Here is a 27335-nt window from a genome sequence, read left to right on the forward strand (position 1 = left end):
AGAAGAGAGAGGGAAAGAGGGGGGGGGGGGGGGGGGGGGGGGGGGTGGATATGTTGGTTAGCCTTTTATGGCGATCTACCAAAATAACTCTTTAAGCGCACAGTTGGAGTAGAAAGGAAATGTGGATCTGTTTGTGTCGTGACTTTAATGGATTGGTTTGTTCTGGAGGCATTAATGTCCAAGCTCTGCACATAACCCATCAAGTGGATGGGTAAATGGGAGCATTTAACAGATGTGTATATATACACATACACATACACACACACACACACACACACACACACGCACACACACACACACACACACCATTGATATGCCTATATTATTTGGTAAGGTAAGGTTTATTTTGAAGTTGGCCTTCTGACTATAGTGACAGAATGTTACTGCCATGAACAATAGTTGCTGCAGTTCACGTGACTTCTTCCTGACAGTGTTCCCATAAATAAGCGGGCACTGGAGGTAAAAAAAAATGCCTCGAGCATTTTTTTTTTTTAACCAATTCAGTCCTAAATTCATGCTAGTTCTAAGCACTGTGCTGACAAACGATGGCCACTGAGATTTCTTTGTGCTTGTGGATAACAGAACCTGCACATTGAAGAGGACTTAAGATGTTTGTGGCAACAGAATGGCTTTGTGCTCCTGGAATGGCAAGTGAACTGACAAACTGCCACTCATGACACTAAACCTCTGACCTGGGCCCCTGTTGCATAAAAGCTCTGATGAGTGAGGTTCTGAAGCTAAGCGCAGCTCTTTTGACATTTCTACAGGGTTTAATCTAAAGTGATTGGACAGGGAGGAAATGGAAAGAAGTTCTTCATTCGACAAACACTCTTTGACAGGTGCAGGGATTGTCTTCCCAAAAGGTTCCATGACTAACAGGATGGGCGCAACAAACAGGCCTGACAAAAAGGGGGCAGGGACGGAGACATTGCAACGAGCGAAGAATGGTGCTTTTTACTTTTTATTCTTCGTGGTCCTCTAGTCAGCCTCCCACACAACACATAAGTCAGACTTGGTTTGTTACAGCCTTCAAACTTTCTCACTTTTAGGAAAAAAAAAAATCACTCCAATCCTACAGAGGCAACTCCTGAACTTCAAAGAAGCGAAACGTTATGACAGCACAGGACAAAGTGAGCACAGTAAGGACAAATTAAAATATTTTGGATAATGAAAGAAAAAAAAAAAGTCAATTTTTGATGGTGTGCCAGCATTCCAGAGGCGTGACGCATGGAACTGAAAAGTGTGGATGTCTGGTGTGACACTCTAGGGTCATGATGTCAATCATTTTGTCACAGATGATTTGGCTTTTTGGCTACCCGTGCTACCGGAACAACATCTGAACAACAACTTTGTCATGTAAAAACACATTTCCACCTTGACCAGGCTGTGTAAGTAGAAGTCAAGCTTCCCTGTGAAGCGAGCAGAGCCTGCAGCACACATGCAAGCTTGTTGAATGAAGCGTCCAGCCTGTGCGGACTTGTCTTGGCCAAATATGGCAAGGAATGACGCCCCCAAAAGCTACAATTTAAGTTGAGATTAATTCATTTCGACAGCACTTGTATGCACAGTTGCTCAAATGTGGACAAGACTTTAACAGCAGGTATCGCCGACTTTTAATCAGACCATGTCCTTCAATCTAATGAATGACAATGAGATTGTTTTTTTTGTTTAATTTAATGTGTTTTGGTTTAAATATCCACCTTAACAGAAAACCACTGTAACATTGTTCAAGAGCAAAAGTCACAGCCTGGCGACAGAACAGCCGTAAAGACTGCAGAGATCGTATGTTTAAATGGCTCTTGAAATATGACGCTTGACACGGTTGTCACCCAGATGCTACTTGATGAGTTGTCTTCGACAGCAATGTTATCCTTATATCCTTATTTACACACACACACACACACACACACACACACACACACACACACACACACACACACACACACACACACACACACACACACACACACACACAAAATGAAATACACCAGCTGAAGAGGCACACACCCATCAGACATTCCAGTCAGGAACGAGCAAATTCTGAATTAATAGGTGGGGGTTGTCAATCTTGTGGATTGGATTTGCGTTGGGAATAAAACCAGTGGTGTTCTTGTCAATAGAAAAATATACTAATTAATCTTAATACTCATGAGAAAAACAAGTCAAAAGAACAAAATCAAAGAAAAATAAGCTCTTTTGTACTTGACGTGTATAAAACATGCAAGATAAAAGGGTATGACAGAAGTGTTAAGATATTTAGGGTGTGTTTCCGGTAACATTGTTGAGATTGACATGCAGAGAGCCGGGAAGTCAGAGACCAGCTCCAATTGCTCCAGACGACAGCTGGCGAATGTGGTACGGGCACCGGCGGCCACTTGGACCAAAAGAGCAGTGCCACCGTGGCCATCTGAGGCCGGCTGATTTACGACATAAAAACACTCACTCTCTCATACACAGCGAAGAAAAGACACCGCAGTGCCCGAAATAAGCATATGATGACGTACTATGGTTGAGTGCTTTGAGCCTATGTTACATCAGCACTTTGAGCCTACCCTACATTGGATCCGATATCGTTCAGAATCAACCGCTATGACTAACGCATCCATTTTTACTGGAAGAGGCATCCAGCGGCCAACTTTACCTCTTCAGCAAGTGTAGATCTTCTTGCAGTTCTTTATCAGCATACTTCTCTTGCAGCGATCCCCGCCATATCGACTGCGCACATCACTTGCACTGAATTTGAAGGGAATGAGCAGAACCGCTTTGATGACCGTGGAATCAAGTCAGTGGCGTTTGCTCCCACAACGGTGCAAACGCCAATTTCTAACCGCGCACGACTACAACAATTCCAGAGGAAAACTTCAGCCATGCCCACCATTAGACTGCACTTTGCACTAGAATTATGCTAGAAATAGAAAATAGGGCCCTCAGACTGAAAATGATTGCTTTGGTTCAAGGCTGAAATGGTCACCTCGGAAAAAAAGAGGACGTGAATTTTCCGTGCAGACTCCAATGCTGTTTTGGGGATTATGAATACATTTAGGAAATTGCTGTCGAGCACTGCATTGTGTTAACATTACAAAAAGTTGCCACCGCTAACTGGAGGCTGTGGAGGTGGAAAGCACAGGATAAACGACAATTGGGAATTGTTCTTAACTTTTGGAATGTTTGAAGACCACTTCAGTTTTGGAGAGAAGGGCTGTCGACGCTCTGGTTCCCCCCCACTGATGTCAACAGTTTAGACCCCCTCCCCCCTTCATTTCACACTCTTTATTCCTGCCTCAGGACCAAATAATTGGAGACCAGCTGTTGACTTGGCCTCACTCGTGCTGTCCAACATAATGGCAGGCCAGAACTCACTCATGCCCCCACTGTGCACTCCATGAGCTCATCTCTCAAGTGTGGGGGGAAGACTGGCTGAATAAACCCAAACTTAAATTCACAGTTTACGCAACTTTGATTGCAATAGACAATAATCATCCAAAAATGTTTTCCCCCAATTTGACACATCTATCAATAAAAGAGAGCATGGGAGCAACTTGGCCACAAAGCTATTTCCCATCAGCTTCTTCATAATTGTTGAAATAATTTGAATAAGAACAAAATATTATGGATTATTTAAACATACAAAATGCTGTGTGTTTTAACACGTTTTAAAACCTTTATATGGATAACCTTAAAAGATCCTTTTTTCAATCCAAATTAATCCAACGAGAAGGTAATTCATTCAGGTTTTAAAACACACGCTGAGTTAATGAACTCGGATTTGTGTCGGTACCATGGTGACACGATTGGAACTCAAAAGCAATTCCAGCATGTTGAGTTTTTTGCTTTGTAACCTAAGATGCACTTCAAACTTAAGACATCACAACACAACCTGCTGTTAAGCCAGGACGGCGTCTTAACCACATCAAAGTCCTTCTTGCTTTTCACACACCTTTGGAAGACCAAAACAGAAAAGGAAGTCAACTTAAGTCGGGTGAGAATGAAAAGATTCCTCTGAGATTTCTATGGCATTTATGTACAAATGAATGTGCGACAACAGCAGAGACAGATGTGCACCACTCCTGTTGTTGTTGTTCTGCACTGTACACCCCCAATGGAAAGACACTAATAAGTGTTTTTTCTCAGCAGTACACTATGAAACAGCTGAAAGTGGGAGGTGGGAAGGAGAAATAAGAGCCTGCCTGGAATCCATTCCCAAATAGGGGAAAAAAAAAAAAACGCAAACCATTCGAACAGCCCCCAGTGGAAACACGAGCAAACCAAGATCTTGGTGTGTTCATCTGATTTCTCAGATAAGAGCCATTATCCAATCAAGCACTTGAAGAATCCAATAATTCCAGAAATCACTTCACGATTGGATTTTTAATGGAAATGGAAATGGGAACATGTGACATGTAGTTGGATACACAAATGTTACGGTGACCTTGAATGGTGAAATGGCCTTCTTTGGTTTCATCTTTTGCCCAAAAATGCTTCTTGAGCAAGGAAAGTCCAAATTTTGAGAATGGTGTGGTGCGGGCAGTGAAACTCAGCATCAAGGTTCATGAACAGCACATCAAGGATATGCTGTCGATCGCTTCCTTGGACACAAATTTAGGCTTTCACTTTACGGGGACTTTAAATTTGTCACATTACACATTAATTTTATTAGCTCGCAAAGAATCAAGAAAATATAAAATAGAGTCTGGCTATTTATTTATTTATTTATTTTTTAACCAAAGGGGGGGGGCATATCTGGACTGGAGCTATGTGCAGCAACAAAGAATGCTACGTGACCCAAATAAGTGGTTGTGTCAACCATGACAGCAATAACTAAAGTCAAATGTTTTTGACGAATCTTTCAGGCCGCTGTGGAGGAATTTTGGCCCACTCTTCTTCCCAGAATAATTTTAACTCAGTCATATTGCAGTGTTTTTAAGCAGGAACTGCATTTAAGGTCACACCACAGCATCTTCATTGGATTTAAATCCCGACTGAATTTTCTTCAAAACCCTCATTTTGGTTTGATTGAGCTATACAGTGGTGGACTTGCTGGTATGTTTCGGGCTGTCATCCAGCTGCACAACCCAAGAGCCCTTGAACCAGAGGGCACCAACTGACGGCAGGACAACCGCCTGCAGGATTTTCTGGTACAAGACAGAGTTTATATTTCTATTAATCAAAGCGGCAACTGCAGTTCCACATCATGAAACTTCCACCACAATGTTTGACTGGAGGCAAAATGCCATATTTTTTTCTACAATAGATGTAAAAACATTTTTTTACATCTATCAACAATTTTTTTGACAAATGCGGGATGAGGGTGTATGATACTTTTTTTTTTTAAATTAATCAGCTCTGGTTTTCACCTCAGAATGCTCCCATGAGTGTTATTTTTTTGCCTAGTGTCTGTCTTAAGGTTGAGTGGCAAGTGAGGCCCACAGCTCTTTGGGTGTAGTTCTGGTTCTTTTGTGACCTCAAGAATGAAGTCGTCGTTGCACTCTTAAAATAATTTTGGTTGGCCAACCACTCCTGTGTTTTTTTTTTTTATTTGAGCCTAAGTGCTCTGACCATGATACGCTAGAGTCTCAAAGCTATGGAAAGTGCTTTGTAAGCTTTTTAATACTGGTATCATATTTCGGTCACTTTGTTTAGGTTTTTATTGTTATTATTATTATTATTTTTTTTTAATTTCTTTGGATCGAGGCGTGACATTTTGCTTTTTGAGATCTTATATTCTATTTTTTGGCAGGGACTATTTGAAGTGATTTCTTGATTCAACAAATTTGGCAGGAGCATGGCCTGCTTGTGGCAACTCAAATTGCATTCAGTTTTCCAATAACTGGTTAGTCACAGTTAACTCAATTACTTTTTCATCTCTCTTAATAAAAACAAGCATCATTGAGAAAATTAATTTTGAATTGACATTTTTTTTCACCTTTATTTACACAGGTAAGGTAATGCCAACTTAGCTACAGACAGCAGAGTAGAACAAAGGAAAATAACTATTTAACACAGAATACTTCGGTTGTCTTTGTCAGATCTTCATATTAGCGTGATGACCTGAAACTTGATAAATATTCAAAGAAATCCCAAATCAGAAAGGCAGGGTGTATCCGGCATTCTCATGGCACTTTATGTTGCTCTGCAACTTCTGCCTCTGTTTGTCTTGAGTTAGGTTCAAATGAAAGCTCCGTGGAGTGTCTGCCTGCTAAGAAGTGGTGAGTCAGTTTATTCACAGAGACGGGAGATCAACATGGACAACAGAGATGGAATTCAAGAAGGAGATAAAAATACCTCAGGCGCTGTGTGTCTGCAGGGGCTATTTCACCCTCGCACCAAATGTCCTGCAGCATGACTGGGTTGGCAACAGAATATGGATGCAAGTCTCTGTCCAGTAAGGGGACATACATGTCAACATACATTTGCGATGGAGATAGCTCATACACAGTAAATTTTCTTTTGAGGGCAAAAAGGCCGCAGCCAGAATCGAACCCAGCACCTTTGCACTGCGAGGCCGATGCGCTAAGCAGTCGACCACCAGGCCGACCGCTGTAATAACAAATGATTAAAAATAGCACTCACCATTAGCTACACTTCAACGAGACCGATGGTATGCCATATTCGGACAAGCGGTATGACAGTCACGATGAAGTGCTGTAAACTATCTTGGTGTTGTTGTGCAATGTGCTGGACCTTCTCTGATAAATAATATATAATAAAGTTGTCATTGGCACACAGTTGTTGTCCGTGTATTATTGAAAATAATAATCCGGTAATGAAAAGCAACTTTGCATCGCTGCCCTTGTTGTTGTATTCCATGGTCCTGCTGTTACTGGTATGAATCTATTAAGACAAGCGGTGATCGGGCTAGCCGAAGCTAGGGACATGTGGTTAACCCTGGTTCATGCCACTTTATGCAGTCAAGCATGCACGGGTCACTTTTTTTCTTTCTCACAACATCATGTTTGTGCAAAGAGGTTTTCAGCTGTTTTGGTCGGGAAATTTTAAAAATTTAAAAAATTTAAAAAATTTTAATTGGCACTTTCGGGCCAATTTCAGCAGCAGCGACTTCGAAATTTGTCGTGGCCTGGTCAGGCCGGTGTCTACAGGCAGATAGGCGGCCCAACACGATAGAATGGTGGCCATAGGCCATTGAACACGTCGAACACTAATGTGTTTCACTTGACAATCAAACAACATCAAACACAACCTCCTGACTACAAATACAGTAGTACAGACAGCACACTTTTTTCATTTCCATTTTATTCCATTTCAAACCTCTGCAAAGTGATGTGACCAGGGATGGCGCTACACCGGGGCTATTGGAGGTGAAATCTTTGTGGCCCCAGTTAAGCCACACAAGCAATTATTTGATATTCTAGAATATATTTCTAAATTACTTTGTCAACCCCCCTATGTAATCGGTCAAGCCCCCCCCCTCCAAACCCCCCACTCTAGCCCCGGGAGAGAAAACTTCCTAAAGTCGTGCCTGGGTGTGACCACAGTGGATTTAGCCCCATGTCAAAAACCGATTTGGCCATGTGGGCAATTCATGTTGCTTGTCAGTGATGTACTGTTTGGAACTATTGTACTGGACCAATGCAAGAAGTCTCTGGCTTTTGGACGATGTCTGACCCAAATAATAGCTGAGCTGCACACATTTGTTGTGGTGTCATCACTGTGATTATGTCTCTGTAATGCATCGTTTCTGAATGGTATTCAACAAAAGCTGCTTGAGGTCAAAGGTTATGGGTAATTTTGAGGGGTGGGGGTCATGGATTTCTTTGAAGAGATACTGCACACTTGAGACAATGACGTTCAAGTGGCAGGGCGGATGAGCTGCTGCTGCTGTCTGCTCATTTTTAATGACGACCCATAGACTCGAATGATGAGAATAGAATCCACTACAGTTTTGGAAGTGGAGCTGTGACCTGAAGCCCCAGCCTAAAAGGGGACTTCCCACAAGATTTATCCTCTGTTTGGTAAAGAAAGCCATTTATTCCCCCCAATTCCTGGGATCAAAGTAGATATTAACCATCTTCAAAAAAAAAAAAAGTCAGTGAGCTTTACTGCTTATTTACCCTAAAACAGAGCAAGATGAACATTCCTGAAGCCAACTACTGGATTGCAGCATGTGAGAGGGGATCAGGTGCCCACTTTGGCAGCATCAAATGCCTTCCCTCTGTTGGCGCGCACCATCTCCATACAGTTTAAAACCTTTACATTCAGATTCCTTCTGTCACGCCGTGACAGAGGATCAAGAGGCTGGACACTTGCAAAACTGGGTTGTTCTGGCGGTTGGCTCGAGAAGAGGGATCTGGGGAATCCCAGTCATGCAAAGGTGGGACTGCTCAAGCGGCAAAGTACTTTCCTTTCGGCTACTTTGAAAACAGGAACCTTGTTAATAGGATAAGCTTATCTGTGTTGTAAAGGGGCAGATTTATTTCTTGGATTCGACACATTCTTTTTTTTCCACACCTACAAATGTCCCTTATGATTTAATGTTTAATCTCCCATTAATTTGATGGATCAAGAACAGCCTCTGTTCGTGAATTTATGAGCAAAATCATGCCGTGAATTTTTTAACAAGCTCAGACAGCTGTTTTAACAGTTGAATGCCCATCTGAGGCGTTCTTTGCTCTTCCGGTGTCTCCGTGTTTGGGAATAAGTGTACAAATTTAAAATGGCCAGAGAGTGAAAGCAGCCTTTGGACAAGCACTGTAGGAGAGTCCAGGATGGAGAGATATGGCTTGAGTACAAACGCTTGTCTGGGGAACTGCTGTTGGTTAGGAGATACACAATTTTGCCCAAGGTCAACGACAGGCTCCGCGAGATACAGCGCTAACCATTTCTGCATCATTTAATTTTATTGGGCCCATGTGGAATGTTAGGTTTCATTTTACTATTTGTACTGTGAATCTTTGTTTTATCATTGATGAGACTTGCTTCGTGGATGTTTTGATCGACAGCCTGGACTGGGTGACTGCAGTTTATTAGCTCACCTGGTGGTGAATCATCCTGTCTAGACGTTAGGCCTGCAGCAAACTGTCCCATTTTTAATCACACTTATTGACAAGATGGTTTTAGTTGTCGTTTATAAATGTAAGATTTAACAAAAGCGGGCGGTCATAAAGGTGCTGTGTGGGACTGTGCAGGGAAAAAAATAAATAAATAAATGACTGAACCAGTGGACCTTGATGACATTGCAGGTGGAGATTCCTCCACTGCAAACATGACTGTGCCTGCTAGGTTGACACTTTGAAGGGCAGACTCGAGTGAAAATAATTCATTTGCCCTTCTTCTTATGATGAGCTCCAAAACAAAGCTACTCGCAGTTTAAATAATTATCGGTTTGTTCCTACAGGAATTCCTCTTGAACAATGCATGCTAGGGCAAAAAAAAAACAACAAAAAAAAATAAATAAATAGAGGGTGCTGTGACGTAAACAACAGAATCATGTTTTGCTATGACTGTTTCTCTGCTAATGAGCAGTGGACAACTAATTCGGAGGTAAGCTAATCGTTACCAATGATGAGTTTGCAATAAAGAGCCATTTAATGGTCCTGATTTGTAAAGTACTCCGGTTACAATTGGCCATAAAAGTCAGCCATTAAGAAAGACGTTGGAGCAGCTCAAAGGAAGGTCAATATGGGAAAAAAATTAATGACTGAGTGAGCCGCCAATGTGTGCCACTCAACATACCAAACAAAGGTTGTCCAAATTGTTGAAATACAGTCACTTTTTATGGGTTAGGCTTAACGACAGCCATGTGTTTCCAAACAACATCACTGTGTTTGAAAGAACTTCTTTGATTGACTTTATACTAGACACAGCTGTTAGGAGCAAGACACTGCAGGGGGCGTGGTAGGGTCTACGGATTTTTGGTCCACTGCTCACTCAAGCAAAATTGGGCCTTGAAAAAGGATCTTGGCTTTGCAACAACTAAGCAAAGGAGCTCAGAAGCTAAGGCGTCAATAAGAGAGTCCAAAAACAGAACTTTGGAGCATCGACCTCAGGTAAATTTCACCTGTCCTCATAACTCTCAAACGGGCCTTAATTTTAAGGTGTGCTCACACCTCCAACGACAACTGTTAACCAGAACTTGATGCATGCATGCAAGAAAGCAGCGGGGGCAACCTCCCCTTTCATTGGGCACAGATGTCAGGGCTCCGTTTCCTTCTGTAATAACGTGTCATTATAGGCATGGGGACTCGCTGTGCTTGTGTGAAAACACACTGAGCACAGGTGGTTAATCAGCAATGAAGCACGGAATAGTTGGTGAACATCACTCTGACCTTGTGCTGACAGACAAGGCGGAACAAGCTAATTAGACCTTACAGTGAGAAAAGAAAGAGCAGACTAAAGTTCACGAGCGATCAAACACCATCATTTAGCTGATGATTCTTAATGCCTTTGATGAAAAGCAACAGCTTTAAGATTGGACCCTTCTGAGGTCTTACTGTTTGGAAGCCAACGCCGTAATGGGACGTGGAACAGCTGTTGCGCATGACGTCATGTAAAAACTCGCGTTAATTTTGAGAAGAAATTTTAATTTCATTTTAGCAGAAACTCAGAAAAAGGAGGTAAAATAGGGACTTCATCAGGAAGGGGTCAGATGGGAAGCAACTTACGTCCTCAGTATAAACAAGGGTCTCCACTATATCACTCAACATCCAAGTTAAGACTGAGTACACACTTTGTTTTTCATTTCAATTTGCAAAACAATGGTTAACTTCTTTTTACACTTGCATGACAATTCAGAATGTTACTCTGTTAGAAATTGCCTTTGAAGTTAATAATAAATGTTTTATGGTGATCTCTATCTCTATGCAGTCAAAATTATTATTATTATGTTTAACTGATTATGTTTAATTTTTGTGGTACCCCTCCCAAGCAATTTTGTTGTTGCTGTTTCTACACAACTTTTGGCGTGCATTCTTGTGCTGGCTTCTCATGCTGTATGATGCCACTGTCGAAACATGGCCCCACCCATGAAGGCTGAGCATCTCTTTGCACTGACCCATGTAGCCAACTCGATGTACAAAATTTGATTGATGATCGCTGATCAGTCAATGATCATGGACCGGTATTTAAAACCTGCCACAAATAAGTGGCTCACAAACATGATGAAATGACAAGTTCCAAGGTTGCAACAGTGTTGACAAGCCTGAGAGGGTTGACCAGAAACAATGTGGAAATAAAATGGACATGAACTAACAGCTCTACCCTTCCTCGCCTGCTGTAAGGTCGGCCTCTGTGCCAGAGTCACAGCCAGCGACGCCTTCTGTGTGCCCTCGTCTCCTCCCCGTGTATCCAATACAAAGTCGTCGCCCTGTTGGGGAATAGAGGGCCTCTTGCTCCTGGCAGAGCCTACCACTCACATAAATCACAAAGTGCCTCTTCACTGACCCCCTTGGCCAGAGGTGTGGCCAGTGTGAACCAAGACCATCAATCTTAGAATCACATCACTTTTCCATGACAAGCATGGAAGAGAAAGTACAAGACAGTGACTTGGGGGTGTCACATTTACCCAAAGACCGCAGTTGTGGAACAATTATGAAGAAAGAAAAAAAAAAGCAGCTGCTGTTCCCACAACTCGATCTTGTGTTGTGGTGTGGCGCAGGCCGTGTTCTTCACCAGAGGCTTGATGAAAAAGTAAACCTTCTCAAGTGACTGCACAGGCTGACTCATACTCCCCTGCAGAAGTTCAACTACAAAACTAAAGCAAATGACAAAGCAATAACCGCGTTGACAAATATGCACTTTTTCCACAAAGACGGGGACAGCATTAAATCTGTGTGCAGTGCTACTGCAGCGCCATAGCGCTGACCTCAATGCGGTTGTCTCCTCCAGACCTGACAGAGGTTTAGAACACCAAGCTAAAGTAAAAGTGGACTCAAACAACTGCCTTTAACTCACACCAAAAACACGACTGGGCCTTTTTTAAATTTTTCATCCTGTCACATTTTTACCGACTAGAGTCCTTTTTTTTGTCATGGCAATAAAAGTCCTGTCACTCAAGAAAAAAAAAGCCATGCGAGAGGTCAGGCGAACAGGACCCAGCACGTCTATAAAGTAAACATTATTTATTTTATTTATTGATCCCCAGTGGAGGACTGTGGAGAAATTGAGGGGCTTGTGCAACTGAGTCACACCCCACGGCAGTTGGGGATTGGTGCCTTCCTAAAGGAGAAGCAAGAAAAGAAACTGGCTTCTCTCCAACCACCAAGCCGCATTCAAATTTACGACTAAATTACAGTCACTCCCGTTCCAGTCCTTTATCGCATAATTCTTCAAATCGGTATGATAAATAAAGCAATCAATATGTTTAACACTGACATTTATGAGCGATAATTGCCACATCAAACATATTTCATGTATTTACAGGAACTTACCTATTGAGTGCCAGCCAATTTCAGACCCTTCTTTACCCTATCACATAAAAAAATACAGAAGGACGTATTGACGCATTGAATGCCTGGATTCTTGAAAAAAAACATTAAAAAAACGCCATTGGCATTGAATGAGTTAAGCTTTTGATAACGATAGAACTCATTGTGTTAACCTCATAATTCAGAATAAAAGGGTTTTTTTTCTTTAGTTTGGCACACGTGAGCAGACAAAAGCATTTGATTTATCCAGCTTTTCTAATCAATCAATCAATCAATCAATCTTTATTTTCATACATGACCATAGAACTCAAAGTGCTTCAGTGTTCAAAATCAACCCCCTCGTCTCACCCCATATGACAGTAATGGCACTACTACTGCTGTCTGCGATTCACGATGTCATTTGGGTTATTATCAACCGCAACATACTTGGTCACTGTTGGCTTCACTGCTTGTAAAATGGGAGGCATTGTCTTTGCACAAATCTAAAGACCGAGCCCCTATTGACAAAAAAAAAAAAAAAATCCACTAATCCAGTCCTTAGGGGCCCCTATCCAGCCTGTTTGAGATGTCTCCTCCTCCCACACACCTGAATAAAATAATCATTTTATCAACAAGCTCGGCAGGGGCTTGATAACGATCCTGATCATTTGAATCAGGCATGTCGGAGGAGGGAAACATCTCAGGCAGGTAGGATAGGGGCCCCGGAGGACCGTAGTTGGTGATTCCTGCACAAAATTAATTTCCCCTTACTTTGACCAGTTTTTGCAATTCAAGTCATCCATCCATTCTTTCATTTTCTAATTTGCTTATCCTCATGAGGGTCACGGGTACACCCTGAACTGGTTGCCAGCCAATCACAAACACAGACGATTGGCTCAGGCCCCACCCATGAAGGCTGAGCATCTCTTCACACTGACCCATGTAGCCAACTCTATGTACAAAATTTGATTGATGATCGCTGATCAGTCAATGATCATGGACCGGTATTTAAAACCTGCCACAAATAAGTGGCTCACAAACATGATGAAATGACAAGTTCCAAGGTTGCAACAGTGTTGACAAGCCTGAGAGGGTTGACCAGAAACAATGTGGAAATAAAATGGACATGAACTAACAGCTCTACCCTTCCTCGCCTGCTGTAAGGTCGGCCTCTGTGCCAGAGTCACAGCCAGCGACGCCTTCTGTGTGCCCTCGTCTCCTCCCCGTGTATCCAATACAAAGTCGTCGCCCTGTTGGGGAATAGAGGGCCTCTTGCTCCTGGCAGAGCCTACCACTCACATAAATCACAAAGTGCCTCTTCACTGACCCCCTTGGCCAGAGGTGTGGCCAGTGTGAACCAAGACCATCAATCTTAGAATCACATCACTTTTCCATGACAAGCATGGAAGAGACAGTACAAGACAGTGACTTGGGGGTGTCACATTTACCCAAAGACCGCAGTTGTGGAACAATTATGAAGAAAGAAAAAAAAAAGCAGCTGCTGTGCCCACAACTCGATCTTGTGTTGTGGTGTGGCGCAGGCCGTGTTCTTCACCAGAGGCTTGATGAAAAAGTAAACCTTCTCAAGTGACTGCACAGGCTGACTCATACTCCCCTGCAGAAGTTCAACTACAAAACTAAAGCAAATGACAAAGCAATAACCGCGTTGACAAATATGCACTTTTTCCACAAAGACGGGGACAGCATTAAATCTGTGTGCAGTGCTACTGCAGCGCCATAGCGCTGACCTCAATGCGGTTGTCTCCTCCAGACCTGACAGAGGTTTAGAACACCAAGCTAAAGTAAAAGTGGACTCAAACAACTGCCTTTAACTCATACCAAAAACACGACTGGGCCTTTTTTTAATTTTTCATCCTGTCACATTTTTACCGACTAGAGTCCTTTTTTTGTCATGGCAATAAAAGTCCTGTCACTCAAGAAAAAAAAAGCCATGCGAGAGGTCAGGCGAACAGGACCCAGCACGTCTATAAAGTAAACATTATTTATTTTATTTATTGATCCCCAGTGGAGGACTGTGGAGAAATTGAGGGGCTTGTGCAACTGAGTCACACCCCACGGCAGTTGGGGATTGGTGCCTTCCTAAAGGAGAAGCAAGAAAAGAAACTGGCTTCTCTCCAACCACCAAGCCGCATTCAAATTTACGACTAAATTACAGTCACTCCCGTTCCAGTCCTTTATCGCATAATTCTTCAAATCGGTATGATAAATAAAGCAATCAATATGTTTAACACTGACATTTATGAGCGATAATTGCCACATCAAACATATTTCATGTATTTACAGGAACTTACCTATTGAGTGCCAGCCAATTTCAGACCCTTCTTTACCCTATCACATAAAAAAATACAGAAGGACGTATTGACGCATTGAATGCCTGGATTCTTGAAAAAAAACATTAAAAAAACGCCATTGGCATTGAATGAGTTAAGCTTTTGATAACGATAGAACTCATTGTGTTAACCTCATAATTCAGAATAAAAGGGTTTTTTTTCTTTAGTTTGGCACACGTGAGCAGACAAAAGCATTTGATTTATCCAGCTTTTCTAATCAATCAATCAATCAATCAATCTTTATTTTCATACATGACCATAGAACTCAAAGTGCTTCAGTGTTCAAAATCAACCCCCTCGTCTCACCCCATATGACAGTAATGGCACTACTACTGCTGTCTGCGATTCACGATGTCATTTGGGTTATTATCAACCGCAACATACTTGGTCACTGTTGGCTTCACTGCTTGTAAAATGGGAGGCATTGTCTTTGCACAAATCTAAAGACCGAGCCCCTATTGACAAAAAAAAAAAAAAAATCCACTAATCCAGTCCTTAGGGGCCCCTATCCAGCCTGTTTGAGATGTCTCCTCCTCCCACACACCTGAATAAAATAATCATTTTATCAACAAGCTCGGCAGGGGCTTGATAACGATCCTGATCATTTGAATCAGGCATGTCGGAGGAGGGAAACATCTCAGGCAGGTAGGATAGGGGCCCCGGAGGACCGTAGTTGGTGATTCCTGCACAAAATTAATTTCCCCTTACTTTGACCAGTTTTTGCAATTCAAGTCATCCATCCATTCTTTCATTTTCTAATTTGCTTATCCTCATGAGGGTCACGGGTACACCCTGAACTGGTTGCCAGCCAATCACAAACACAGACGATTGGCTCTCACAGTCACACCTAGGGACAATTTGGAGTGTTCCATTCACCTTTTTTGGAATGTGGGAGGAAATCGGAGTACCCACAGAAAACCCACGCCGGCACAGGGAGAACATGCAAACTCCACACAGGAAGGCCGCAGCCGGAATCGAACCCTGCACCTCTGCACTGTGAGGCCAGCATGCTGACCATTCAACCACCGTGACGCCCATATCAATTAAATCCATATCTTCATACGATTTCCCCCTTGTGGCAGTGATAAAGATTAACTTCTCAATTGTCTAGATCAGGGGTGTCAAACTCATTTCACATGGTGGGCCACATACGGCCTCGGTAGATGTCAAGTGGGCCGGACCATTAAAATGATACAATACTTTGCTATAAATAACCAAAACAATATGTCTTTCCTTTGTTTTGGTATAAAGAAGCACAAGAACATTAGGAAAATATTGAAATTTAATGAACATATCTTTTACAAAACATTTCATGAAGCACCTTACATTTCCTTCGACAAATGTGCAATTTACTTTTATCATTCACATATATGCATTGCAACTGATCCCACTGATTGTACAAACTTTAACAAGTAATTGGTATTGAAAAATATAGTAATGCACTTTAAGATTAAACAAGATTCATAAAGAAAGCAAGTTTTAAAGCATTTACACGTGCATATAAAATCTAAATGTAATCCCTGCCTGCACTTTACAAACTAAGGAGAGTGCTATTAAATGTGTAAATGTGAGAGTGCTATTGATAGCGTCTGCTGTCATGGGTCTGTCTCAGTGACAGACTGAGGCTGCTGTTGTCTTCTTCTCTGATCAAAACAGTGTCCCCTTGCGGATACTCAATGAATTGCACCTGATTAAAAATATTAATTCTGTGTCTTTAATGCATTTTTTTCACTTTTACATTATCCTGCAGGCCTGATTGAACCTACTTGCGGGCCGGTTCCGGCCCGCGGGCCGTAGGTTTGACACCGATGCTTTACATAATCATCTCGCGGGCCAGATTAAACTCCTTTGCGGGCCGGATCCGGCCCGCGGGCCGTATGTTTGACACCCCTGGTCTAGATGAAAGCTCAATCGGATTCAGTTTTAAAGGGATATCTTTTCGTCTCTAACTGGGAATCTAGACTGATGAGTTTTAATTATGCTTCACATAAAGTATAGGTCATAATTCTTTACTCATAAACGATATTGAGCAGAATGCTGAGTGAGGAGTTACCACGTCGAGCGGTCTAATAATGAGATTTGGAGTTTGAATCCCGGCTCCGGCCATCCTGTGCAGATTTTCTCCTCGTGCCTGTGCGAGTTTTCTGCAAGTACACCAAAAACCAGCTCAATCGAAGCCTCCGAAATAGGTAGGTGAAAATGTGAGCTTGAATGGTTATTTTATTCTTCAACTAACTGGCAACTAGGGCAGGGACAAACAAAATATATGGATGCACGGATAATATCTTAGCGGCAGTAACACTGCCGCTCAAGGTTCACGAAGCTTTGCTTCCAAATGGGCGGAGCCACTTGATTCGAAACCACGGACATTTTATTTGCCTGCTTTGCTAATTGTGTGACCTTTAGCCTCAGACTTGCTGGATTTTGGGTCAACTCCAAATACACTCGAGACACTTTACAAAGTCTTTGGGTTTCACTGGATTTGTTGAGAAGAACTCAAAATGAGCAGGGATAAAAGGTGAAATCCTCCACTCACTGATAGCAATCTGGAAGAGCTTGGGGAGTTTGAACATGATCAGAATGCTTAGTGATCATCATTTCCAGAAGCTCCCAAAAGAGTAATCTTGTTAAACGCTTCAGCACTGACAGGATTCACATTCCAGTCCTAGCCATGGCTCCGTTTTCCTTCTGACATTCAAATACTATCGCTAACTGTAAAATGCCATGACGAAGCCTCTTTTTGCAGGTACAAAATGTCATGCATTAAAAACAACATAGGTATGAAATTACACACATTGTCAAACAAAGGCAGCCTTGTGTGACACTGTACAAACATTTCAACAAAAGTTTCCAACCATTCTATCAGTGGAAATGTCAGAAGCAGACATGTAACTAATTCATCTGAAGGCCTTCATCATTCATCTTCCAAGCAGGTTAACTTAATGACGTAAGCGCTTTATGGCTACACGAAAACTGATTCTGGTGGAAAAAAAGTGGGGTATGACTGGTTAGCATGTCAGCCTAGCAGTGCGGAGGTCGTGGGTTTAAATCCGGCATTGCTAGCTGCAGTTTGCATGTTCTCCCACTGCCTTGGGCGTACCCCGCCTTCTGCCTGAAGACGGCTAGGATAAGCTCCAACACGCCTGCGACCATCATTCTGAAAATGGATGGGAAAGTGGGGCAGTGGGTTCAAAAAAAAATGCTATCAATACTATGTCGTATAGCGGCCTGTTTGAGCATATACTGTATGAAGCAGGACAATCAGACTACATACAGGAAAGCCTGAATAAACTTTGCCTCAGAGAGGAAGAAAGGTCCTCTTGGCGAGAACACAACCCCGGATTTCATTTCCCCTTCAGGAAGATGACTCAGCAGGGGTCAAAGGTTTCAAAGAATCCCGGGCAGATGCACCTGAACAGTGGATGGCCACAAACAGTTCCATCGGAATGGCCTCATTTGTTCCCGAAGCTGAGAGTGCTTATGCTCCCAATGAAATTGGCAACATGATCATTCTGCTCTGCGGAATTGAATCACTCATGTTGAGATCAACAATTCCATGCTGCAAACCTGTTCAGTTGTAAATCAGTGTCGAAATAATATATATATATATATATGTGATATATATGTGATTGGGAATAGCTTGAACTTCCAACATATTATGTTCGTGGTGAAGTGTGAAGGGTGTCTTGTTTTGATGAGGAAGCTCAAATTTCTCTCTGATAATTATAAACTATTTAAACTTTAATTTGTGACAGTTGCACTGTGCATTTCAATGTGAAGATGTGTATCTCAATCTCTGCTACCAATCCGCATGTCCTCACTGAGTGATGGATTTATCAACTGGCCTTCCCCCATTTATCATGCAAGAATTTACATTTGATGTGAGAGTAGTGGGAGGGGGGTGGGGTGGTGGAGTTATTGAGCAGAAGGTGGGAAAGCTGCAGTTAAAAGAGATTGAGCAAAGACAATTGCTAGATCAAAACCTGTACGTGTGTCTGGAGAGGAGGGTCGGGGGTGGCTTGTTATGTCTGGTGGGACAGCAGCTCAGACAAGAGAAGCTCCTTTGGCAAACTGCAGCGCCACACAAGATGCCTCTCCAGATGCAGTTTGGTCATGTGTAAGGACCGCATTTAAGTATAAACGTAAGCACATGCAAAATTGCGTAAGAGAATTGAGGCAAAGGCCCGAAGGTCCAATTATTCAGCTGTGTTGCTGAAGAAAGTATCTGATGTGAGCACTTGTTATCTGATTCCTGCAAATGAAATAAAAAGTGATTTGAAAGGGGAGACGTGTGCTCCCCTGAATTGCCATTTATTTTTATTAAGTATGACAATGCATTTGGGGAAACGCTTCAGTGGATTTACATTCAGGACCCACAGACAAAGGTCGAGCGAAAACAACATGCGGGTGGGTTGATTTACAGGTAGAGACTTGTTGTACAGTAAGAGGAAACCTCCACTGACTGAAGTTAGGAAGCGAAGGACACAAAGAGTAGTGACATTCTTTTGGGAAACCTTGAGCACAATCCCGCTCCACTTTACTGAAAAGGGCGGCAACTCCAATCAGAAGAGTCGTACATGCAGGCGGGGTAGCAGCAGCTCTGCCAAAGTAGCTTCACGTGTACAGTAGGTCATTACAAAGACAATGGTGGAGTTTCAAAGGCCACATGACACTCAATTTAGCATTTCAATGGACCGCCAGCAAATGCGTGCATGGAAAAAGCCTGGTGGGCCCTTGCGGAAAGGCAGAAAACAGGGTTAGTAGGACTAAATTCTCGCTCCCATTGAGACGGAGCAAATTCCAAAGGACAGGGCAGCATTTGTCAACGCAAGCACCCACATCAAGTTGTGATTTGCCGCACGCAAATACTTTCTGACCATTAGCTAGTTTTATTGCTCTTTATTGCTGCTGGTGTCCTCGAGTCATCTGCGACCCGACTATGAACCCAGTTGGGTTTAGTGCACCTGTAGCTTCATAACCCTGGAATGATGATGATATATATATATATGACAGGAGGAGTCAATGGGCACATTTTAACCTTGGATTGCTGGAAACTGTCACACGTCCGCACCATTTTGCTGATTACTACACGAAATAAACATGAAGGCTCGTGTTAGGACGAGACATGGCATGACCCCAGTGGCTGATGGTCAGGCAATCATGAAAAGTCAAGTCTCATAAGTACTAAGTCAAAGTCACCTTGAGTCTTTAATAGGTTTCAACCATGCAAGCCCCACGCCTTGAAATTGGCAACTTCAGTCTGACCCAAGTCAAGGCATGTCATTTGAGGCTCCTAGCTCCCGTAATACGACTTCTGCATTTGTAAGAATGCCACTATTTTCAAGCATACACGTTGTCCATGTGAGACTGGCATCAAAGTGATGTTTGCAGAAGAGAATTCAACCAGACATGAGCGGGCCTCTGTGACCATGCACAGTCCATACAGATGGAAAAAAAAAAAGGGCCAACTGTGTTCAGAGGTGCGAATGGAAAGAGTGTGACTCTGGTTACAATGAGAAGCACCGGAGAGTATGTGCACACTTGTCAGAACACGCACAGTGTTACTGTAACACCGGCTGAGGTGCAGCTCTATGTGGAGCCTGTGGGTTTGCACTGCACGGATGCAGTGGCACTCACAAAAGCCAGGTGTGACTATCAGAGCAAGGTTCTCCAGTAACAGTGGCCCGGGGCCACTATGTGACTGTGTTGGGCCACCCAAAGTTCCCCAACTCTGGCCAGATAGCGTCAGTTCAAATTTCATCAATAAATGTGATGAAATCAACATGGCTTGGCTTTTTCTTTTAATTCAATATTCAATATTTTGAGTTTAGCCACTCAGACCAGTCATCATTGATCTTGTTACTGCTCTGTACACTTTTTTTTTTTTGCATGTCGTCTTAAAACCTTCCATAAGGAATGACTTGAAAAAGACATAAAGCCAAGAACATGTGAAATCAAAAAAACAACATGCAAAAAAAAGGACAAAGAAGTAATATTTTCTTAAAGGCTTAAACAATATAGTATAAAGATGGCAACCACCTAAAACGGCTAGATGTAGTCCTAACCTTTATTTTACAGGCACAAACTGCTTTCTTCTATAAACTAATATAATGAAAACTAAATGTGTATTCAATCATGGTGTTCACATTTCGGCACACTTTGACATTTCCTGCCTCATTTCTTGCTCTTTGCACACTTCTGCTAAGTAAAGAGGGAAAAACTCAACCTTTTTCTTGACATTATTATGGAGATTTTCCAATCTCATTTTGGGTATAAGTGAAACTCGAGGACCCTCCGATGAATCATCAAAGCACATCTCCGACCTCCACACGGGACCAAGTCACACTTCCATGGAGACAGCAAACATCCACGTGTGCCAGTCTGCTTGAGGAGTGGTGAGCCGCTTCAGTGCAGCCTCTTGCCACCAGCCAAGATGGCTTTTCTCCTGTGGCTATAACTCAACAATGCACTGTTTACTGAACCAAGTCTTCAAGCAATTATGTGTACGAAATAAGTGTGTGTGTGTGTGTGTGTGTGAGTGTGTGGCGGGGGAGGCTCCCTTCTGTTCAAACGATGGAGCGCAGTTGGTGTTTGCACTGCTGTGCTCGTGTTCCTCATTGACTCTCATCGGAAACAAACCACCAGGTAGTTTGATTCGACAAAGAGCCACACTGAGGAGAGGGCAACTCTGCCTCGTCAATGATATTGCAGACAAAATCAATCAAGAGACTGAGTTGTTAGTTCGAAGTAGTTTTATGTGTTACAAAGTAGAGAAAGAATTATTTACACCAATGCCACACATGCAAGATCTAGCGTCAAAGGAATTCAGGCCACCCCACCCCCAACTCGAGTCCAGCCGCCCCACCATCAAGTCAGGGAATACTTGTGTGACTCGAAACTTGGAGACAACACAGAGCCAAAAGTGCCACGCACCATGTGAGGGATGTTACAAACACGTCACATTTTAACCTAAACGAGTCAACATAAGCCAAAGTTGTGCAAGTCTCACAAAACATGCATGCCACTGTTGACTCTCAGCGGGACGCTGGTACTCATTTGTGATGCAAGCCCTTGCTTAGTGAGAATTTGCACTGACTTTGATTTTCGGCGTGCTGATGTGCATGTTGCCAAGATTCCAGCAGGGCGGGAGGAGGGCCCGTGGCAACACCGGCAGTGCTTGGTGCTTAATTGAATCATGGAACAGGGAAGCATGCCGCCATAGTTCAAAGCCATCGTAGAGGAAAGAGATGCACGTGGTTCCACATAATTCAATTATGTTTCGGTATGTTTGGTCCGGTTTGGGTCCGGTGCTCAATCGAGGCTGCGGTTCAATTGTGAAAGCCTTAACCTGATGCCTTTTGGCGTCAGTACGACTGAGACCGGCCTCAGCATGTCACTGCTGGATGGTAAAAATACTTTCAGAACAACAATACATCGTGTAAACCTGTCCGGTGGAAGACATATGCCTGTTGGACACCACAGCTACATGCCATCGGCCAACACGCCTCAGATCAATCAAATCAGCACTGGAAAGGCCGCTATCTTATCCATGACAGCTCCAGGACACCATAAGGGATATCTCCAAAGTGCTCGTGGGGGTGCTGTTCCCAGCAACCAAGGCTCTTTGAGACAACTAGCAGCTCAGATATACTGTAACATGGACAACTTCAGTGTAGGGAAACAGTGCACGACGCTCATTCGACTGATGAGTGTTGAAAGCATCTAATCTAATAACAAATATGTAATTCAAACACAAAACGTAACCATTGCAGTAGCAGCATGTTGGATAATGCAAATATAAAGTATGGGGTTGCTTTTGGTGCGAGTGTGAGTGCTTGATGGGTGACGCAGACAAGAAGGCCGGGCAGATCTGACTATGAATAGCTTGTTTCTGTGGACAAACTTAGAGCGGCTTCACTCCAAAGGACTCTTCTAGTTTGTCACTTTTAAAAAAGCATCTTTATATGCTGCACTGGAATCTGTAATCCAGCTCACCTTGCATGTGAGCGCCACTTTTCACCAATGCCATTTACTGTGGAAATATCACTTCATTGCCTTTAATAATATACAAAAGCTCCTCTTATTGCTTTGCCTTGATTTACACGAGGTAAGGTTTTTACTTAATAGGGGGACAGCACAGAGGGAGAGTTTCAAGGTAAGAAAAATTACAAAAGATGATACTTACAGGAATCAATTGGCATGCGAGTAACAAATATAGAAGTCCATAGTTCCAAGAGCCCATTTTCCTCCAACCCAGCACAGGCTGCAACTGCTGGGGAAAGTGGAAACAACAAAGTCCTTCTCTCCTGCGTCCTCTCTGCGCGTTGCTTCTCGGGACGAAATCACTCGTCTCTTCTGCGTCCCGTGACCCGCCTGGACTGCATCAACAGGTGCGAAAAAGAGGAGTGCAAATCCGCTCCGAAGTGGCTTTTTTCGGTCGGCGATGGACACCAAACGTGCGCGCTGGTTTGTGCGCTTCGGTCCTGTGAAGTGGTTGCGAGGTGGGTGAATGCACTCTTCCAAGCAAGTCACAGGGAAGTCCTGTGTGGGACGCACTGGGAAAGTAAAAGGCGGAATGGAATTCAGGGAGCCGGTGGCTAATCTCAGACTCAGACACCGCCTCGTAATCTCAAACCTGCGCGTTGTGTGAATGTGCGCGCACACACACACACACACGTTTTTTTTCAGTGTACATGCCACTCATACCAACGGAACCCTGCACTCATATTATCAGCAAAAGACATATTACTATCATTTTTTTCTTGACCACTTATCAAAGCAATTTACGTAGCTAGTTTGTAAGGTACTCTTGAGCACACTTGCTTCAAGCACTTGAAAGCGTTACTTCAGTAAAAGTACAACTATTTAACAGAAAATAACTGGTAGAAGTTTAAGTTGCAATGTGGAATATTACGTGAGTAAAGGCCTTAAAAGTAACTACATTAAATGTACTTTATGAATCAAAAGGAATTGTCACATTTGTAAATACAACTATTTTTAAAAAGTGTGTATGTGTTATGTTTTTCCATCCATCCGTTGTCTATACCAGTGATGCTCAAAGTGGGTACGAGATGGCACTTTAGGGTATGTGAGATTTTAAAATCTATTAGCATCATTGCAAAAAAAAAAAAAAACAACAACAAAACATTCTTCCTAGATGCAAAAACACTCCGTTCAGTGCAACAATACAATGTTGTGTGCTGGTAATCTTGTCAATCTCCACTTTAATTATAAAATTGTGACTTCATGATATTTTTAGGAGTTTCCATTTTTAATTAAAATTAAGTTAATGGTTTATTTATGAGAATTTATCGACACCGTTATTCCATAGATGACACTTGGGGCTGATCATTATTTTTATGAGTAATCGCCATTTATAATTCTTTCTTTCTTTTTAGTTATTTATTTTTATTTCCAAATAGTTCAAGAGATAACACTACAAATACAGTTGCAAAGTTTAATAAATCAGACATTGATAGTGCAGCACTCAGTGTTGAGGCCATTTATTTGTTTGTTTTTCATCCTAAAATGCTTTGCGCTGTTGAGGGCATACTTGACTTAACATATTTCACAGGGGACATGCCATTGAAAAAAGTTTGAGAACCGCTGATCGACACAGCTAGTCCTGATTAAGGTTGTGAATGTGCTGGCCAGGGACAGCCAGAAACTTTTCAGTGGGGTGGTCATGGTCACACAAAATTCTTTATCATACAAATCCACAGTCAGGATTAATTAAAATGTACACTTATCCAGAACAGGCGGCATGGTGGCCGACTGGATAACTCGTCCACCTCACAGTGCAGAGGTCATGGGCCCGATTGCAGGCTTTGGCCTTCCTGTGTGGAGTGTGCATGTTGTCCCTCTCCCTGCGTGCTTTTTCTCCATGTACCGCAGTGTCCTCCCACATTCCAAAAACATACATGGCAGGTTAAGTGAACACTCAAAATGATCTCTTGGTGATTGTGAAAGTGAATGGATGTTCATCCATGTGTGCCCTGCGATTAGCTACTTTTGTGAGCCTAATGATATATGGAATTATCAAAACAAAAATAAGGGGGGGAGTCCCTTCCATCGCTCTCGAGTCAGTGCTCGGTCACGAAGCGTTCTTGGATTATTGTCTGGTTTTCATATTGTATTTTTTTCGATAATATAGACCAGTGCAGGAATATATTAATCCCGCATGGTGAAACGTAATTTCGGACCCCATGTGCTGGGAATAATTCACACTGGCTTGACTGAAACGGGATCAGCAAATTATTACATACATACAGATCGCACTCGACCTGGAGCTTCAGTTAGAAAGTTTTGCTCCAACATTTCTCATGAAATGTATGCTCGAGCATCAAGCGTCCTCTAGTGGAGGAAAAAAATACACACGCTCCAAAATTGGAACGAGTTCAAACTGTGGGAAGTGTTCATTGCCTCTTTCACGAGATTACATTTAATTACTCACATTAACTGTGCCACCGGAGTGTACAAACACATGGGCCATGGCAAGCTTGTGGAGAGGGAGGTCTGAATGAATCCACTCTTTGTGTCTGTAGGAGTCCGCCTGAACAGCAACTGTACTACCAGATTTGTCACAACAGCTGCTGCCAATTAAAGGCCGAGGCCTGGATAGAAATAGAAATGAGCGCCACTTATGTGCTCATCAAAACTAGCCTCGAACACACCTATCAACAACAGATCACAGCACCAGATTTTTTCAGTTTTTCCTTGCCCTCCTGGGGTTTAAAGATCAGGGGACGTCATTAATATTTATCAACTGTGGGCATGTGTAGAAGCCCTTTGAGACTTTTTGTGACTAAGGGCTATAAAAATCAATTTGACTTGACTTGACGAGGTGTCACATTTTAAATATGAAGGTCTTTGACTCAGCAGCTCCAGCACATTAGCAATTACAGTATGCAAAAGTTGTGTTACTTAGGCTGCATGGAAGAAACTTTTTTGCAAACCAAACCCATTGTGGTCCTAAATAAAGCCAGTACACCCTTAAACAGACTGCTTGGGGAACTTCTTTTCACTAGAGTCCTGTATTGCCAACAGTGACTTAATCCTGGATACAAGCTTGGTGGCCAGTGTTAGGTACACTGAGACAACATAAAGAGATCCAATACAAAAATTGATAGGTGATATTGACAGTCAGGCATGAATGTAATTTGTAGTGGTGTCGAACTAGACCGCGTCATACTGAGAACTGTATTGTTAGCCATTTGCTATTCAACAGTTTCAATACAAATGGATCATTTTGTTTAAACCACCCTTGCTTTGATGTCATTACTTTGTGCGGGTGGATGTATGGCTTGTCTCATCAGGGGTCGCTCGCATGAGTTATTTTACAACCTGTTGCCACATTAAGGTTTCATGTCACCTTCAAGACACGTTCTGAACATATCAGGGCATTAGTGAAAGTTTATGCATGAATAGTATGTCATCTTAAATTAGTTAAGCAGCAGAAAGTATGCCTTCCTTCCATTTTCCGCACTGCTTGTGCTCATTGAGGTCATGTGAGCTGCAGCATGTCCAAGATGAGTTTGTGCCAGAGATGAGGTACATGCTGCAGTGGTTGCCAGTTAATCATGGAAGCAACCAACCTGCAAAACGTAATAGGCACTGTGATTCACTCCTGCTTTTATTTCGGACTGAATCTAGGCATGATCACACAGGTTGGATTGGGCCTTTTTGTGGTGTTTAGGTGGGTTTATGTGAGGAACACCAGTTTCAACACGCAAATACTCACACTTGCATCTCAAGTCAAGGGCCAATCAAAACCTAGATTAACCTTTGATGTGAATGCTTATGTCTCTGTATGATTAACTCTTTCACCTAAACTCTCAGCTGTGACCCTAAACATTGAAAAGACACGTTATTATAGCTACTATGGTTTGTTGGCAAAGATAACACAATGCTGGACAGTGCACTTGGCAGCTGCAGGAAGCAGCTGTGATAAGTGAATAAATTCCATATAATGATTCTGCTGTGGTGGTCGACGCCCTTTGGATACTTTCAAATGTACTGACTGCACAAGGACAAACAAAATGACTTGCAGGAGTTTTCCCCTCTTTAGTTCTGTCATTTTAGGGATTTTCATGCTTTGCAAAATTTTGAATTGTCCTATTTCATTCTTCAGCATAAGACAGTGAAGATATTAAAACACACACAGAATAGGTCTCATCACACCTCTTTACTCAATTTGATTATCTAGTACTGCAAATGCTTTTAAAAAGAATAAATGAATTGCAAAGTTGTTTCAGAAATTTCAGAAATACACACCAAGAAGCAGTCATGACGTAGGCAAGGTACACATCCATTTTTGTGAAAGTAAAAAGCCAAATTAGCTTAAAATATAAATATCTATCTATCTATCTATCTATATCTATATATATATCTATATATAGATATATAGATATATATATCTATATATCTATATATAGATATATATATAGATATATATAGATATATCTATATATATATATAGAGAGAGAGAGAGAGAGAGAGAGAGATATACAGTAGATAGATATATATTAGAGCTATCAGTTTAGCGCATAATTATCGGCATTAATTTAAATCCATTTTAATGTGATTAATTTATCCCGTTAAAATTTATTTAAATGAATGCCAATAA

The 27335-nt window shown here is 42.3% G+C and overlaps 1 protein-coding gene across 14 annotated transcripts in view; it reads right to left on the reverse strand.

The window, feature by feature from the left end:
• Positions 1 to 23275, reverse strand: part of hspg2 (heparan sulfate proteoglycan 2) — a 91014-nt gene extending 67739 nt beyond the window's left edge. For 9 of the 14 annotated variants that reach the window (XM_019877225.1, XM_019877220.1, XM_019877226.1 and 6 more), the window contains exon 1: positions 22896 to 23274. In XM_019877225.1, the coding sequence (XP_019732784.1) occupies positions 22896 to 22952 (57 nt within the window). In that variant the 5' untranslated portion in view covers positions 22953 to 23274. Of the gene's footprint in view, positions 1 to 22895 lie in introns of all 14 variants that reach the window. The other 5 variants (XM_019877227.1, XM_019877224.1, XM_019877221.1 and 2 more) reach the window with 1 other exon arrangement.
• Positions 23276 to 27335: the final 4060 nt, after the last annotated feature.

The sequence above is a fragment of the Hippocampus comes genome, unplaced genomic scaffold (assembly GCF_001891065.2).
Source record: "Hippocampus comes isolate QL1 unplaced genomic scaffold, H_comes_QL1_v1.1 scaffold167, whole genome shotgun sequence".
Lineage (NCBI taxonomy): Eukaryota > Metazoa > Chordata > Actinopteri > Syngnathiformes > Syngnathidae > Hippocampus > Hippocampus comes.